Below are 14,752 nucleotides of genomic sequence, written 5' to 3' on the forward strand. Positions count from 1 at the left end.
GACTGACTGAGACCAACCAGAAAATGTATATTTAATCATATTACGGCAAATATATGACTGTAACGCTTTGATCGTACAGTTGAACTGTGGAAAAGTTGATGCTGCAGGAGGAATTTAAACACTTAAAGATATTTTTCCACAGTGAAATTGAATCGGTGTTGTAATCTGTTGCAACTGTTGTGAAAAAAATCTGGCGAGCTACAAACTACAAACTTTTTAAAGTCACCTTTCAAATCCCCAGACAGTGAGTATGTGATCGTTCTCGGCGGAGCGTTCCTCTAAAATGTGCATTCTTGTTATATATCCTGAATTGAAAGATAGTGAAACAGTACACTCACACACACAAAACACACCAAGGTGTTTTTCTTATCAATGCTTTCAAAAAAGTTCCATGAAATCACCTTTTTCCTGCCATTTAAAGCATCTTTTATTGTACAATGCACTTGCTCTCTGCTTTCCTATTGTCTTGCATTAGAATTAGATTTTTTCTTTCCCAGTTCTGGTTGCCATATCAACCCATTGTGTGGTACTGTAGGACATGTTTCCTCTCTGTCCTGTATCAGCCCATTGTCTTCATGCTTGGATCTAATCCCTGCGGTGGAGCGGCTGTTGGGCTTATAGACTGTCTGTCTGTCGGAGAGCAGACGGAGGGAGGTTCCCCTGTTCGCCGAGATAATGGCAGAGCACTGGAGTGGAGTGGTTTATACACACACACACATACACACACACAAACAGCCTCTCAAGCTCTGCATGTGGCAATTATCTTTCCTCTCAGCAGCTTGTGGCATCTCCCCCATCTCCTCTCTCCCCTGCTCTTCTCCTCCACCTCTCCTCTCCTCCTCCTCCTAATCTCCTCTTGACTTTTCCTCATCCTCACCCCTCAGCCTCTCTTCCTCTTACAGCCACCCTCTCTCTTCTATCTCCCCATCTTCCCCTAAGCCTTTTGTAACTCTCCTCTCATCTCTTTCCTCACCCCCTTTCTGCTCCTTCTTCAAACCTGAGATAGTGACATGCACAGTAACAACCTGGACAATCTGCCTCCCCTCCCAAACAAATACAACACACTGCACTGGAGGAAAAACTTATTCACACCTCTCTGATCCCCTCTCCAAACCAACACCGCTGTTTCTAATGCAGTGGCTCTGCAGCGTACAGACACATACAACACAACCAAACGCTTGAGTAAACAGGCACTTTGAGGATCAATGTCAAATTCAGACAGCCAGAAAGGTAAGACTGTGAAATATATGTCAACTATGTTTTTTTTTTTTTTTTTTTTTTGGAAGGGACATGTTACATAACCTGGAGTTTGTCTTTGCTACTTTCTTTTGACTTTAGATACTGGAGCCAAAGATTTTCAATTTCAGTGACAAAAAGGTCGAGCACACCAGTCTTTAAATCTTAATATCTGCTTAATCAAACAACTGTAACGGACACCAACACACACACATGTAAATGTAGCTCATGAGAAATGATTTAGTGACTTTGCGCTCTGGGTGAGTATGCATGCTTAAAAGTTTATGTTGTGACTGTATCTCAAGAAATGCAAATATTAGGCAAAGTAAAGCAACGATGGAATAAAACCTGAAAGCTAATTTTGTGTGCAGCGAAACAAAAACACTCAGTTATTTAATAACATTTCATACTTGTTGGAAAGAGAGAAAACGTGAAACTGGTCTTTCTCTTTTATTCAATTCAAATATACAGTGAAGTATCACACTCATTGATTTATACTTGGAACTGTGGCCCAGGAACCAAAACTGGAACTAGTTTCTTGTGGTCTCGCTGCAGGCCAAGTCCCCGAGTTCCTAAAAATGTTCACATTTAAATATGGGAGGAAGACACTCCATTAAGCAACACTTAAATTTATATATCTAATATAGGACTCTTGTCCAGACTAAATTATCTCCTCTAAAGATTATTAACATGGAAACTGTGGCCACAATCTCAAAGAAATTACACCTGCATTTCACTGAACCCTGTGGAGGCTGGCTGATGTAGTCTCTTACTGTCAGCAGTTATGAGTACTGCTGGATTTCCAGATTTCTTCTCACCTGCAGGCTATAGGGAATCCAACCCAGCATCTTCGGGTCAAAAGCTTGCCTGCCTAATCTTTAGGTTATCGTTGCCCCACTGGGAAAATAACAGACCTGGAGCCTGTTCTCTGAACCTGCTGTGCTTTCTCTACTGGAGCATCCCCTTACAGTGGTAATCCTTCAGCGTCTCCTGTTTCTGTGTCTGTACGTTCAGTTTTTAAGGCTCATTGCTGAGGTGGTTCTGTACTACAACATCCACTCATCACTTGTTAATCTCTCCTTGGATTTTCCAGCGACGAAGACACGTCTGTTTGAGAAGAATATCTCAAACAGCACTTGAATTAAAATTTATGCTGACATGACTCCTATGACTCCATGAATGTGAGGGAAGGGAAAGAAAAATAAGTTAAACCACTGAAGATCGGCCTGTTTTGAAACCAGTCTGTCTGAGCTGTCACACAGAATGGATCCTAAGAAGGAGCCTCACTGTCACTCCACCAGCGCGTCCATTGACAGAGACTGAAAAACAACTTCAGCTGAAAAATGTGTACTTCACATTTTGCCTGCAAATGCAGCTTGGCTCAAAAAAAAAAAAAAAGAGTTCATCTTGGGGTGAAATAACACAAATAGAGCTCTGCACACAATATTTGGAAGCCAATGTATAAGATTAGCATGACAGTCTGACCATTTTTCAGCTCTACAATGCATGCTTGCATTGCAACCAAGAAATACTGTGCAACATCTGAGGTTAGATAATAGACTTTTGTAGCATCAAGTACAAAGACTTGGCGAGACACTGCTGCATTTACTGACAGCTACGTCTTAAGACAAAATATATCACTGATGCATTTGAAAGATTATTCTCACACAAAAACATGTTTATATTCTTAAATGTGACATGACAGAAAATATAGTTTCTTTAACTAAACTCCACATTTCCTTACACCTGTATTTATTTACAGGAAGTCAGTCAGAGAACTCAGAGGTAATGGTAAATGCTCGGCCACCACGCCATCATTTTCAGCTGCTCCATTTCCATGACTTATCAAACTTCCTCTGGCCAGTCCTTTGATGATGACTTTCTCTCACTTCTTGTGCTCTTTTTCTACAAATTTCTGTCACACCATCATGAATTTCCACCAAACGCTCCCAATCGGGAACAGAGCCAAAGTGTAGGAAGCACCTCAGTGAGTCTGCAGTGGAAGAGAAGGTGTTTCTAAGAATACAAACCCTCTGTGTCTTCAGTCGAGGATTTCACTGCAGTTTTTCTTTTTTTCATCCTAACAGAGTACGGGGTGCTATCATTTTCCCTGCCAAGCACTCCTGAGATCTACAGCTACATGGTAACTGAGTTAACTGATAATCACATAACAGCAAAACCCCCCTCATCCTCACAGACACACACACAGAGACACACACACACAGAGACACACACCCTTCATCACAGTCCTATCCGAGATAAATGAGCACTATCAGCCCCCTACCTCACTGCTAACAGATTAGTGTGTAAGCGTATCCCCTGGTTTCCCCCCTCCTACACACACTTCTCACTTTCTTTGACAAACACACACTCACAAACACACACACACACACACACACTTCTCAGCTGCCTTATGTCAGCTCGACAGTGAATTTCCCTCCTCCGGAAACACAGCAGACGATGCAGGCGATCGACACAACACGCATTTACGCACAGCACAGCGTTCACATATGGATGTGTAGAGACACTCTCACACTGTTTGAGACACACAAGTGTTAGAAGCAGCAGACAAGCTTTGATTGAGTCAGACATCATACATCCCGTCATCTGCGGGATACATCTTCAAAACGTCGTACACATCCACACACGCAGAGTGATGTACGTGCCAGTTATGTTAACAGATTTCAGCTTCCTACGTGAGTCGTGGAGCCGTAACCCACTGTGCTCACCACCACCACCACCACCAGCTGCAGCAGCAGCAACCATCCAGGACTTAGTCATGTTCACCCTAACTGCCAGAACAAACAGCCACCCAATTAACGCCCACATGCAGCTTCCTATTAAAGAGCTGGGTCACCATGAGCTGCCTGATAACCTTTAATCACACGGTGAAGATCGGCTGAACGCCACACACCGTCACTACAGGAGAATGGATATTCCAGCTGGATGTGTTTGTCTTAGGCATGAATCTACTGCTTCTGTACTTTTGCAGCTCCATAAAATACAGAAAACAAACATCCCTCAGCTGTAGGTCACACTGGCAGACGAATCCAGATCATTACAGACAACATGATGCCAGTGCCACCTCTGAACTGAAGTATGTGGATCTTAGGAAAAAGAATAAATCAGAAAAAGCAGTGACAGCAAATAGAAACGCAGTAAATCAATCTCTGTAAAGGATAAAAATGGCACTAATATATCTATTTTTTAAATTACCAGCAAATCCCACAAGGAGACCACAACCTATAGTGTTCTCATCTGTCTTTAAATACTTTTGGACTTCCCTACGCTGCCTGTGTCTCAGCTCCAGGCCTGGTCTCTGCTGAAGATCTTTAAAACCAGCTCACATATAATTTCCTAAAACACCATAGTTAATAAGGCATTTGTTGGAGACTATTTTCAGTGGTGGATTAATACATGTTTGGTTCTCTACAGTGAGTATTTGGGGCAGCAGGATGGTGTGTGGGGGACTGAGTCAAAATGTGTCACCCAGTGCAACAGTGTGACTCACTAATGGACGACAATTTGAAGCTCTACAGCACAGAGGGATGAGCTATATCAGGCTTTAGCTGCACATACGATACTTGTTGGTGGGATCCATTGTTAGTCATTTGAATACAGAGTATCATGAGAGACTCTTGTTAATCGTTACAAACTGAGTTAGACAAACAATCTTTGCTGAACTACACAAAATTTTAATTTCAATTCTGCTCAGGATCCCAAACTTTCTACACATATCAAACGTGTCAGGTTGAATTTGAGGGGAAATGTGGATTAATTCATGCACCAGACATCTATAATATTTCTATGTGATGAAAAAACAAAGCACCTTAGGCGTGAATATTTAACTCGGTGAAGGCACAAACTAGACGCAATTAAGGTTTAGAAGCAGGCGCACAGCTCGTATGATTTTATAATACAATGAAAAAAAAAGTTTCCTAACTTGAGGCAAATTAAGGGAGCCTATAAGGTTCATTATACTAGAAAATAAACTGAACATCCTTCTGTAAACACTCATAAACCTATTAAATCATTCATCAGAGCAGGACAGGAAATACTCTGATGTAATCCTGTGTAAAACTGCCCTGCACTGACATTCACAGCATTTCTGACATATCACCATATATGGATGTCAAGACTGATATAAATAAACATGTAAGATCAAAGTATGCTGAAGTGTGTGTCTGTGTGTGTGTGATCTCAGCCCGGCTATGGTGGACCTCTGCACGCTTTCCACAAGTGCCTGGAAGTTTTTATCTGCTGAAATGTGTAAGAAGGCAGCTGTTGTCAAAGCGGCGTGCTCCTTATCTTCCTGCTGAAGCGTCTTTCCAACAGACGAGGACGGCGCTCCACTAAGAGGATTTCTAGTTTGGTGTTTAATTTAATTTCTTAGCAGACAGACGGAATGTAATTTGGTGGTTTCTCTATGAAAACGTGTTTGGTTCTATAATCTAAATTTGTTTTAGCACAGATAGGGGATTAATCGTGAGCGCAGAGAGCTGCTGCTGAGTTACTGTTTGACTCTGTGTGTGTGTGTGTACATACCTGTAATACTGCGAGCTGTGTCACATGTGTGTGTTTTGATGTGTTTGTTTATGCCTGTAGGCTACTGCAGTTTGGGTTAGTGTGTGTACTGATAGGCTTTATTTCTATGCGCTACACTGTGGACAGATCCATACATCACACTGTCGACTGTGTGTATGATGAACAGATTCCTCCGGAGGCCGAGTTGAACATAGGAGACTGCTGTATCGTGCAGAGAAGTGTGTGTAGTGTCACGTTTTGTTTTTTTGACCAGCGTGTGTGTGTGTGTGTGTGTGTGTACCTGTAGTGTCTTGTGTCTCTCAGGGCTCGGTTGCTGGGGATGCGTTCGCTCTCTCTCTGGTTGAAGGCGTACAGGGTGTACGGGTCGTCGCCGGGTTTCCAGCGCCGAGCGTTCAGGTAACTCCGCTCATCAAATCCCTCCAACATGTCCTCCCACTCTGCATCCGAAATCTGTCAACCAATCAGTCATCAATTATTGATTAATCTCTTGATATTTGACTTCATGTTGCAAAGATATTCAACAGGACTTTTTCTGGAAACTTCTTTAAGTAGAAATCATGAGTGCTTATAGAAATTAGCAGTAACTCCATCAATGAATAAATCAGTAGGTGACCTGTTTATTCATCACGTACTCTACATGATCTGATTATCATGCTGCTGTAAATGAGATGTATCAGGCAGCCACTCGGTCAACAAACCAATAAATCAATCAATAAGTCAGTGAAAGGTCCAAAGATTCTGACCCTTTTCTGAACACTAATGTCATTCACACCTGTATTAAAACCACAAATGAGAACAATGAGTTTGTTGCCTTGTTTGAAGAAAACCAGTTCCAGGTTTTGCAGCCTGACGTTTTCTCTGCATCAGTCATCAGAGTGGACGACAACTGAATGTAAGATTTAGTCATAAATGTCACAGTCTGCGTCTTGGATTCTTCTAACCTGTGATTATCGACCAAGGATGTGTGTGTGTGTGTGTGTGTGTGTGTGTGAGTGTATACAGTATGTGTGTGTGTGTTCTGCGGTCCACAGCGAGGGGCTTTTTAAAAGCGTCTGGAGAGCTTTTAGAGGTCATTTTACTTAAAGAAGATTCAGAGAGGTTTTTAACTTCCTGTTCTTTGGTATTTAACAAGATGAATGTTGGACTTCAGTTCCTCATCTTCTTTGTTCTCTTCTTGTTTTGTGACTAAACGCTGCACTTTGTCTCTCAGCAGCCTTTGTTGTACTGATCTCTGCTTTGCCAGAGGCTTGACCTGCTTTAAAGCCCCAACACTTTATTTCCATATTACGGAAATGTGAGCTATAACCACAAACATAAACGAAGGCGAGTCGATCATTCACTGAAGTCATATAGGCCCATTTACCTCCTGTCTTTACAGACACAACAGATGTAAATAAACCATTAACAGCATCAGAAAACACTAATTCAACTTAATAAGAATGTGAACCAATTAGTTGCAAACCTGTGTTTTGAGTTATGCTGGTGGGAGAAATATACTTTGTTTTTATTTGGATCACAAATTGTATCTTTATTTTTTTACTGAGACTAACTTGCATCTAAAAGGTTGTTTTTTCCCCTCTCGGATGTCAGGGTGTCCTTGAACACATCAATAGAGTTCGTTTTCAAAAGAGACTCCTCATCTGCAGCAGCACACAACACAAACACAACTCTGACAACAAAATAAAGGTAACTAAATGTTTGCCGTGATGAATTTCTGAGCTCAGTCTAGTTTGAAGTCTCTGTAGGTTGAATGTCTTGCCACAGTGAATAAATGGAAATCAATACAACTGCCTGGAAGGTAGGAAATCAACCATAGAACTTATGGTGTGCTTTGGAAAATAGGCAGCAACGATGTAAAACATATGCAGTTTGTAGTTAATGGCCTGAGGCGTGCGAAAGCAGCAGCATGGTCCTTTAATATGCTAATCAGAGACTAAGTTCACACACAGCCGGAGTAAGAGTCAGTCCTCCTACATGTTATTCCAAAAAGAATCGAGTGTCGCACAGTAGAAACAACCAACTCTGCAGAAACCACCACTTCTCCGGAAAATACAAACGTTATAAAATAAGATATAAAATGTTAATGTAGCACATAAATCCCGTTCAGCTCCTAACAGCTGGTGGAGAAAAACACAAGGTGGCAACGAATTTTAAAAAAAGAAGAAAAAAAAAGCTACAGCTGCACTTTCTGTCTGTTCTGCTCTGCTGTGAGTGTGTGTGTAGTTTAAAAGAGACTGTATATTATTTATGAGACAGTACAGACGCCTGTTTGCATGCAGGAAGTGTGTGTGTGTGTGTGTGTGTGTGTGTGTGTTGTTTGAACGACTGAGGGAGTGGATGTGTCTCATTTATGAGTGTGTGTGCTTGTAGGTATCATTTGAGAGGCTGTTTGAGAGCGTGTGTTTCAGTTGATGGAGAGGGTGTGTGTGTGTGTGTGTGTGTGTGTGTGTGTGTTTGTGTAATGCATAAGAGAGAGGGGGAGAGAGAGAGATAAAGAATGTACATTATCATTCTCTCTCTCTCTTTTGCCCCATCATAAACATAACACAGGAGCTTCAGCAAAAAACCCCCGGAGGCAATATTTCTCCCAAACGACCACACACACTGGCACGTAGTGGAGATGAATGGACGCGCACACACACACACACACACACACACACAGAGTCAAGGCGCTGATGGTGTGTCTAACAGAACAACATTTACGGTGAGGCAGCAGTGTGGATGGAGGGATGCAGAAAACGACTGACACTCCTCCTCATCTTCGTCTTCACTCGTCCTCCTCCTCCTCCTCCTTCTTCTTCTCTCCTCATTATTCAGCCATACGACTTGCTGATGCGACACATTGTCTAAATGGGGCCATTAGAGGGCTGGGAGTCAGACTCTTTCTGTGTGTGTGTGTGTGTGTGTGTGTGTTGCTGGTTCTTCCCCTGGTGGCTGTAACAAAGAAGCATGAAGAACAAGAGGGAGGGACAGAAGGAGGGAGGGAGCAAGGGAGAGAGGAAGAGTGAAATACAGAGGGAATGAAAGAGCTACAGAGAACTGAGAAAGAAAGGGAAAGTGAAGGAGGGATGGGTGTGAGGAAAATGGAAAAAGAAAGAGGTGGAAATAAGGTGAAGAGAGAGAAGGTGAAAAGACAAAGTAGATGGATGAGTGGAAAAAGAGACAATGGGGAAGGAGAGGAGATAAAAAGAGTGAGAGCGAAAGAAGAAAGCAAAAGAAGGGACCAAACAGGAGGATGAGGAGAAAAAGGAGGGAAAGAAAAAAGAGAGTGAGGAATTAAAGAGAGTAAAAAGTGAGGGAGGAAAGGAAACAGTGATGGAAGCAGAGGAGAGGAAACAGAGAGGAGAATAGAGAGGTGGAGAAAACAGAGGAGAGGAAAAGTAAGAAGGACAGATGGATGAAGGAGAAGAAAACAATAAAAACAAAAACAGAGAGACAGGACAAATAATGGGAAAGAAAGAGGGAAAAACAAGAGAGGGAAGAAACAACAGAGACTGATGGGAAAGAGGAAAAAGTTGTCCCACATATTCTGCCCTCTTTCTCTTTCTCTTTCTCTTTCAGTTTGTTGTTCTGCCATTTAACATTAAGGCTGATGGTGGTAGGTAGATCATAAAACTGTACAGGTTACAGGTAGAGATGGAGGAGGAGGAAAAGGGGAATTAAGAGAGAAAACAAGGGAGGAAAGAAACAAAAAAGAGCAAAGAAAGAATGAGAGGACAACAAGGAAAGATGAAGGAGTAAAGGAGAAAGTGAGAGGATAAAAACGTAAAAAACAGGCTAAAGAGGGTGGGAACAAAATAAAAGAAAAGAAGAAGAGGAGGGAAATGAGGGAAGAACAGAGAAAAAAGTAGATGTTATGAGGAAGAGATAAGACGAGCAGAAAGAAAAGAGAAAGGGAAGAAAGGAGGAGAGAGAAGGAAAATGGAAGGAGCAGCAAAGATTTGAGGGGAGGAGAGGGATGGTATGAGGAAGGAAAAAGGAGGGAGGAAAGAGGAGAGGAGATACATGAAGAGGAGGGGACATAAAGACAGAGCGAGACAGAAGGAAAACAGAGGAAGGAGAGGAGAAGAGAAGTGGGTGATAAAATAAGGGAATGAAGGGGAGAGAGAGAAGTAAAGCAAGAGCAAGAGGAGGAGAGGAAAAAGAGTGGGAAGGACAAGAGGAAAGGAGGAGTGGAGAGAGGAGACGAGATGAGAGAAGGAAAAAGACAAGGGCGGGGTGCGATTAAGCTTGTCTGAGTCTCACACACACACACACACACACACACACACACTCAGACACACCTGCGGCCTTCTCACCTCTCTGTGAGATTTGTTTGCGTCTCGTCTCGCTAGGAGCTCAGGAGAGGCTGCGTTCAAGGTCCTCTGGATTCTATCCTATTTACAAAACACACACAAACACACACACGGCTTGTCTTCCTAATGCACCGTGGCATCCTCTCAGTGCCTCTCACGACCGCTTACATGAACACAGACATTCAATTAACGAACCTGAGGCACGAACCGCTGGACAAACACAGTGTGTAAGAGTGTGTGTGTGTGTGTGTGTGTGTGTGTGTTAGAAAGAGAGAGAGAGAGAGAGAGAGAGCGTGTTGAGCCAAGCCACCAAGGAACCTATTAATTCATCCAGACGAGACAGACTGATACATTTAGAATCATAATGAGAAAGCTGAAGCCTGCACACACACACACACACACACACACACACACACGGGTGTCTCAGCCATTGCGTAGTTTTTGACAGCTCACATTGGAAAAAGACAGCAGAGGTAAAGGGAGAGAGAGAGAGAGATTTGAAGGACAGGATACAGAGCAGAAGGTAATCTGTGCATTAAAACCTGCAGATCTCAGTCACAGGAAGGTTGTTGGTTTGAATCCCTCTGACCAGTGTGAAAGGTCCAGACAGAGACAGACAGACAGACAGTACCTAGCTTAGTGCTGGTGGTATTAGCAGATTCACCACTGAGGTGAATGTTATTCTTCTCACCAGTTGTCATAATTAAACTGAAAATGTGTAGTTTGTTCATTAATTATTTCAAAGTGTGTTCAAACCAAACTGGAAGCAAAGTTTAGAATTCAATTCAAATAAATTTGCCTCACAAATTTGGACAAAGACGCGTCCTTGACGCAGCCTTGAGCACTGTTCAAATGACACGGTGGCTTTTATTTACAGAGGATCTCACTGCCTAATACCAAGAACTGCAAAGAGGAAGAAACACACAAATATAAAAAACTAAACTATCCTGTGAAATAGCTTCTTAGCTGACTGTTTCAGCTTAGTGTTGTTTTGTTTGTAGCTATCTGTGTGTGTGTGTGTGTGTGTGTGTGTGTGTGTCTGGAGGAGCAGTCAGTGGTGGTGAGGACGAGTGTGTCTATCTCCAATCTTGTCTGATAACATCTTTGTGGACAACTAGCTAACACTGCATGGACCGACACCAGGTCACAGTCTGGGCGCTGCACATCACTGAACTGTCTGTGCACAGTTTATGCATAAATAAGAACAGAAAATAATATCACTCAGTCATGATGGATAGAAAACTACATCCTGCTCACGTCCACGAAAATCATTTCATACAAGTATAATCGACAAAAGATGAAGTCTGCCACATTAATAAATGCAAAACCGGACATTGGACGTTGGAATTGAATTAGATTTCGATCATTTCTTAAAGACTATCATTCACAGCATCATTAGAAATGTGATAAGATAAACAGTCTAGGTGTGTAACCTTCTGTTTACGGTGAACTCCAGTCTCTTATCAGAGCGAATGAAACAACATAAATACAGTGACTGAGACAGAACAGCCTCATATCCAGTAATAAAACAAGGTGGACATTCCCACCATTGTGAATGAAAGAGTGTAAACACAGTCACTTTGGGGAAAATGAAAAAGCACAATATGGCCTCGTGACGTATGAAGCGTCTGTGTAGCGCTGCAGTGGTGATATCAACGAGAGAAATGTAACACTGAACTATAAATCAAAGCCTCTGCACAGGATCTACTGCAGGACTCAGCAAGTCTTAAACTCAGCTTCAGACTGTATCAGTGTGGTGGGAATAGTCACGGCACATTCATCAGTATGGACACAATCAGTGGTGTACTAGTATCTAGATCAGTTTCAGTGTCATTACCTGTATTAGTAATCAGCATCAGTCTTACTATCAGTGTCAGGTTAATTATCAACAGTATTAGTATTAATATTTTCAGTGTGTCACCTGGTTGTCAGAGTGATTCACACACAGCAGTGAAGACTGAAACATGAAAGAAGAGAGACATCAGCTTCTGAGCACACGACGGCTGCTAATGAGGACACTGCTCTTTGAAGACAGCCATTATACGAACGAGAGAGAGAGAGAGAGAGTCAGGTTTGACTAGATCTACATCTAAAAGTCCTCAGCATCAATCCAAGCCTTTGTTCTTGCTGTCACTGTGAGGACATTTTATCTGCTTTTATCCAAAGTACTTCAGAATTGCTCTCTCACTCAGCCATTCCCACACCAATGGCAGCAAGTTTCCATGCAAGACACTGACAATCAGGAGCAATTGTCCATGAGGACAAGTGGGGCCAAGGATCGAAACCGCCAACCCCTGCGATTAAAGAGGACCCATTATGCTCATTCCAGGTCTATATTTTACTCTGGGACTCCACTAGAGTAGCTTTGCATGAGTCACAGTTCAAAAAAAAAAAACTGTTGTACAGACCCTCAGTTGAGCCTGTGACTGAAATAGACAACATTAGCTCAGGCCTCCTTAAAAGCCCATTTTCTTCTGATTGTCCAAACTTCTGGAAGCCTGCAGAAGGCATTCTGTAAAACTAACGAAACTGAAAAGCTAGTGTTCAGAGGAGTCTTTGTCTCACAGGGATCACGTTTACCTCAAAACATTATCCAACACTGCAACGTTATATACACATATATATGAAGGAAAAGCACAGTAGGTCCCCTTTAAAGAGCAACCACACAACCTGCTGAGACAACTCAGATGTGAGTTAACACAGACCAGTGCACAGCTGGTGCTAGAACGAGTGAAGTTCTTGGGTGAAGATATTTGAAATGAGATATTTGTGTGTGTGTGTGTGTGTGTGTGTGTGTGTATCCAGCACAATGACCAAAAAGGAAGACGAGTGTGTCGTTTTATAAAAACAGACATTACAAATCAAGTTTTCAATTTGCTGGTACAGTTACATCTGATAAACCACACTAAGCTCTCTCTCCCTTTCTCTCTCTCTCTGTCTCTTCACCTAAATGTGTCCCAGTCAGATGATGAATTATCCATTACATCCAAGGAATAAATCATGTGTGGAGTGTGTGTGTCCTCTTTATTATTCCCTGTTCATGTGCACCATATGAACAACGACCTCTCTCTTTCACAAACACACACGTCAACCTCTCTATTACACTGTGATGTATCCTCTCTGTAACAACTGTAACAAAGCAGCCAAACAGATGTGATATCTGCATTATTTCAGATTTCATCTTGACGTATTACTTTGCTTTTTCACTGGCAAATTAAATCTGGAGACTTGACAGTTATCAGTGGCTTTATTGTGTAGTAAGAGGACTATCATCCTCCATCTCATTTCAGAATGATCTCTCTCAGGTTACAGAGGTGGGATTGAGGTAAAGAGGCTGCCAAGCATAATTTATGTCAGGGATTATTTTTTTCTGTACTACTGTGGCTTTTAGTTTTTCTTTTGTTTCCTTTTTCTTCCTTTCCTTACTCGTCTTTTTTCAGAACAGATTGGCTCTGTAACTTTATGTTGCTGCAATTTTGGCCAAGGCTATCTAAAAAAAAAAAAAGAGTTTTCTATCACCTTCTAGCTAGTGGGATAGAAAGAGACACTGGTTTTTTTTCAGAGCTTGGTAATGTATGAGAGGCAAAAAGTAATCAGTAAGACAAACGAATGAATATGCATTTTCAGTTGCAGATTAAGCATAATGCATCAAAGACTGACAAACAAACAGCAGACAGTACACAAGCAGCCAGAAGACAGATTATACATGATCAAGAAATAAAAGGAAAAAAGAAAGAAAACAGAAAAGGTGGGATTAGTTGCAGCCCAGACAGGTCAGACGCTGCAAAAAAAAAGATCCATGTTTAAAAAAATATAAATCAGCAGGATTGTCTAAATGACTCACAGCAAGACAGATCTAATTTACATAAACTTTTTTCTAATCCTGTTATCTCAGGCTTGCCAATTAGTTTTTGTGCCACAGCCAAGCATCAAACTTTTGTTATCTTCAGGTCACAACTAACTATCTTGTTACCCCATGAAGCTGAAAACTGTTACGTCAGATTGTGACTTAAGATCTTCAGATCGACATCAGAGCGGCGTCGCTCTTCATAGTCTCACTCACTGGAGAGAAAGCAAAGCAGCGGAGACACAGTCAGAGGAGACGACTGATCAGCGCTTCACATTCTGCTTTAATCAGTGCAGAACAGGCAGAAACTGCACCGCGCATTTCTATTACAGATAAAATTCAAAGTTCACTTGAACTTCTGGGTTTGTATTTTGCCGTCTTGAGACAATGAGATAATTAAACCTTGATCTTGAGAAAATGGAGTTTGATGTCTTTTGGTAATGATAATTAATTTGTGAAAATGAATGCAAATACAAGTAAGAAAGAGAGTGAGTTCAAGGGTGGACATGTCAAGAAGCAAATGTTTACAGACCTCAGATTTAAAGCTTTTCTGCCTCATAATGTCTTCTACAGACATGAAACCATACTTTCTTTTCTTTTGGTTCTTTACTGTTTTACATGGATCATAACAAATAACAGATCATTTTTAGTGCTAATGTTCTTAGCCGAGTCTGTTTTAGTATTTACACATTACATGAATGTTTGTGTTAAGGAGGCAACTGATCCCCTGCACACCTTATGGTCAAGTTTGCCTAAATGGAGAAAGATGTTTTATTTTTGGAATCAGTTTTCCTGCTGAAGACAGCTGTTATCTCATCCTCAGACAGCA

The 14,752-nt window shown here is 41.7% G+C and overlaps 1 protein-coding gene across 1 annotated transcript in view; it reads right to left on the minus strand.

Moving 5' to 3' along the window:
• galnt14 (UDP-N-acetyl-alpha-D-galactosamine:polypeptide N-acetylgalactosaminyltransferase 14 (GalNAc-T14)) overlaps positions 1-14,752 on the minus strand; it is a 137,024-nt gene that overhangs the window by 105,941 nt on the left and 16,331 nt on the right. Inside the window, exon 2 of the mRNA XM_018682908.2 lies at positions 6,062-6,231. Coding sequence (XP_018538424.1) covers positions 6,062-6,231 — 170 coding nt within the window. The remainder of the gene's footprint in view (positions 1-6,061; positions 6,232-14,752) is intronic.

The sequence above is a fragment of the Lates calcarifer genome, linkage group LG7_1 (genome assembly GCF_001640805.2).
Source record: "Lates calcarifer isolate ASB-BC8 linkage group LG7_1, TLL_Latcal_v3, whole genome shotgun sequence".
In the NCBI taxonomy this organism is placed as follows: Eukaryota; Metazoa; Chordata; class Actinopteri; family Centropomidae; genus Lates; species Lates calcarifer.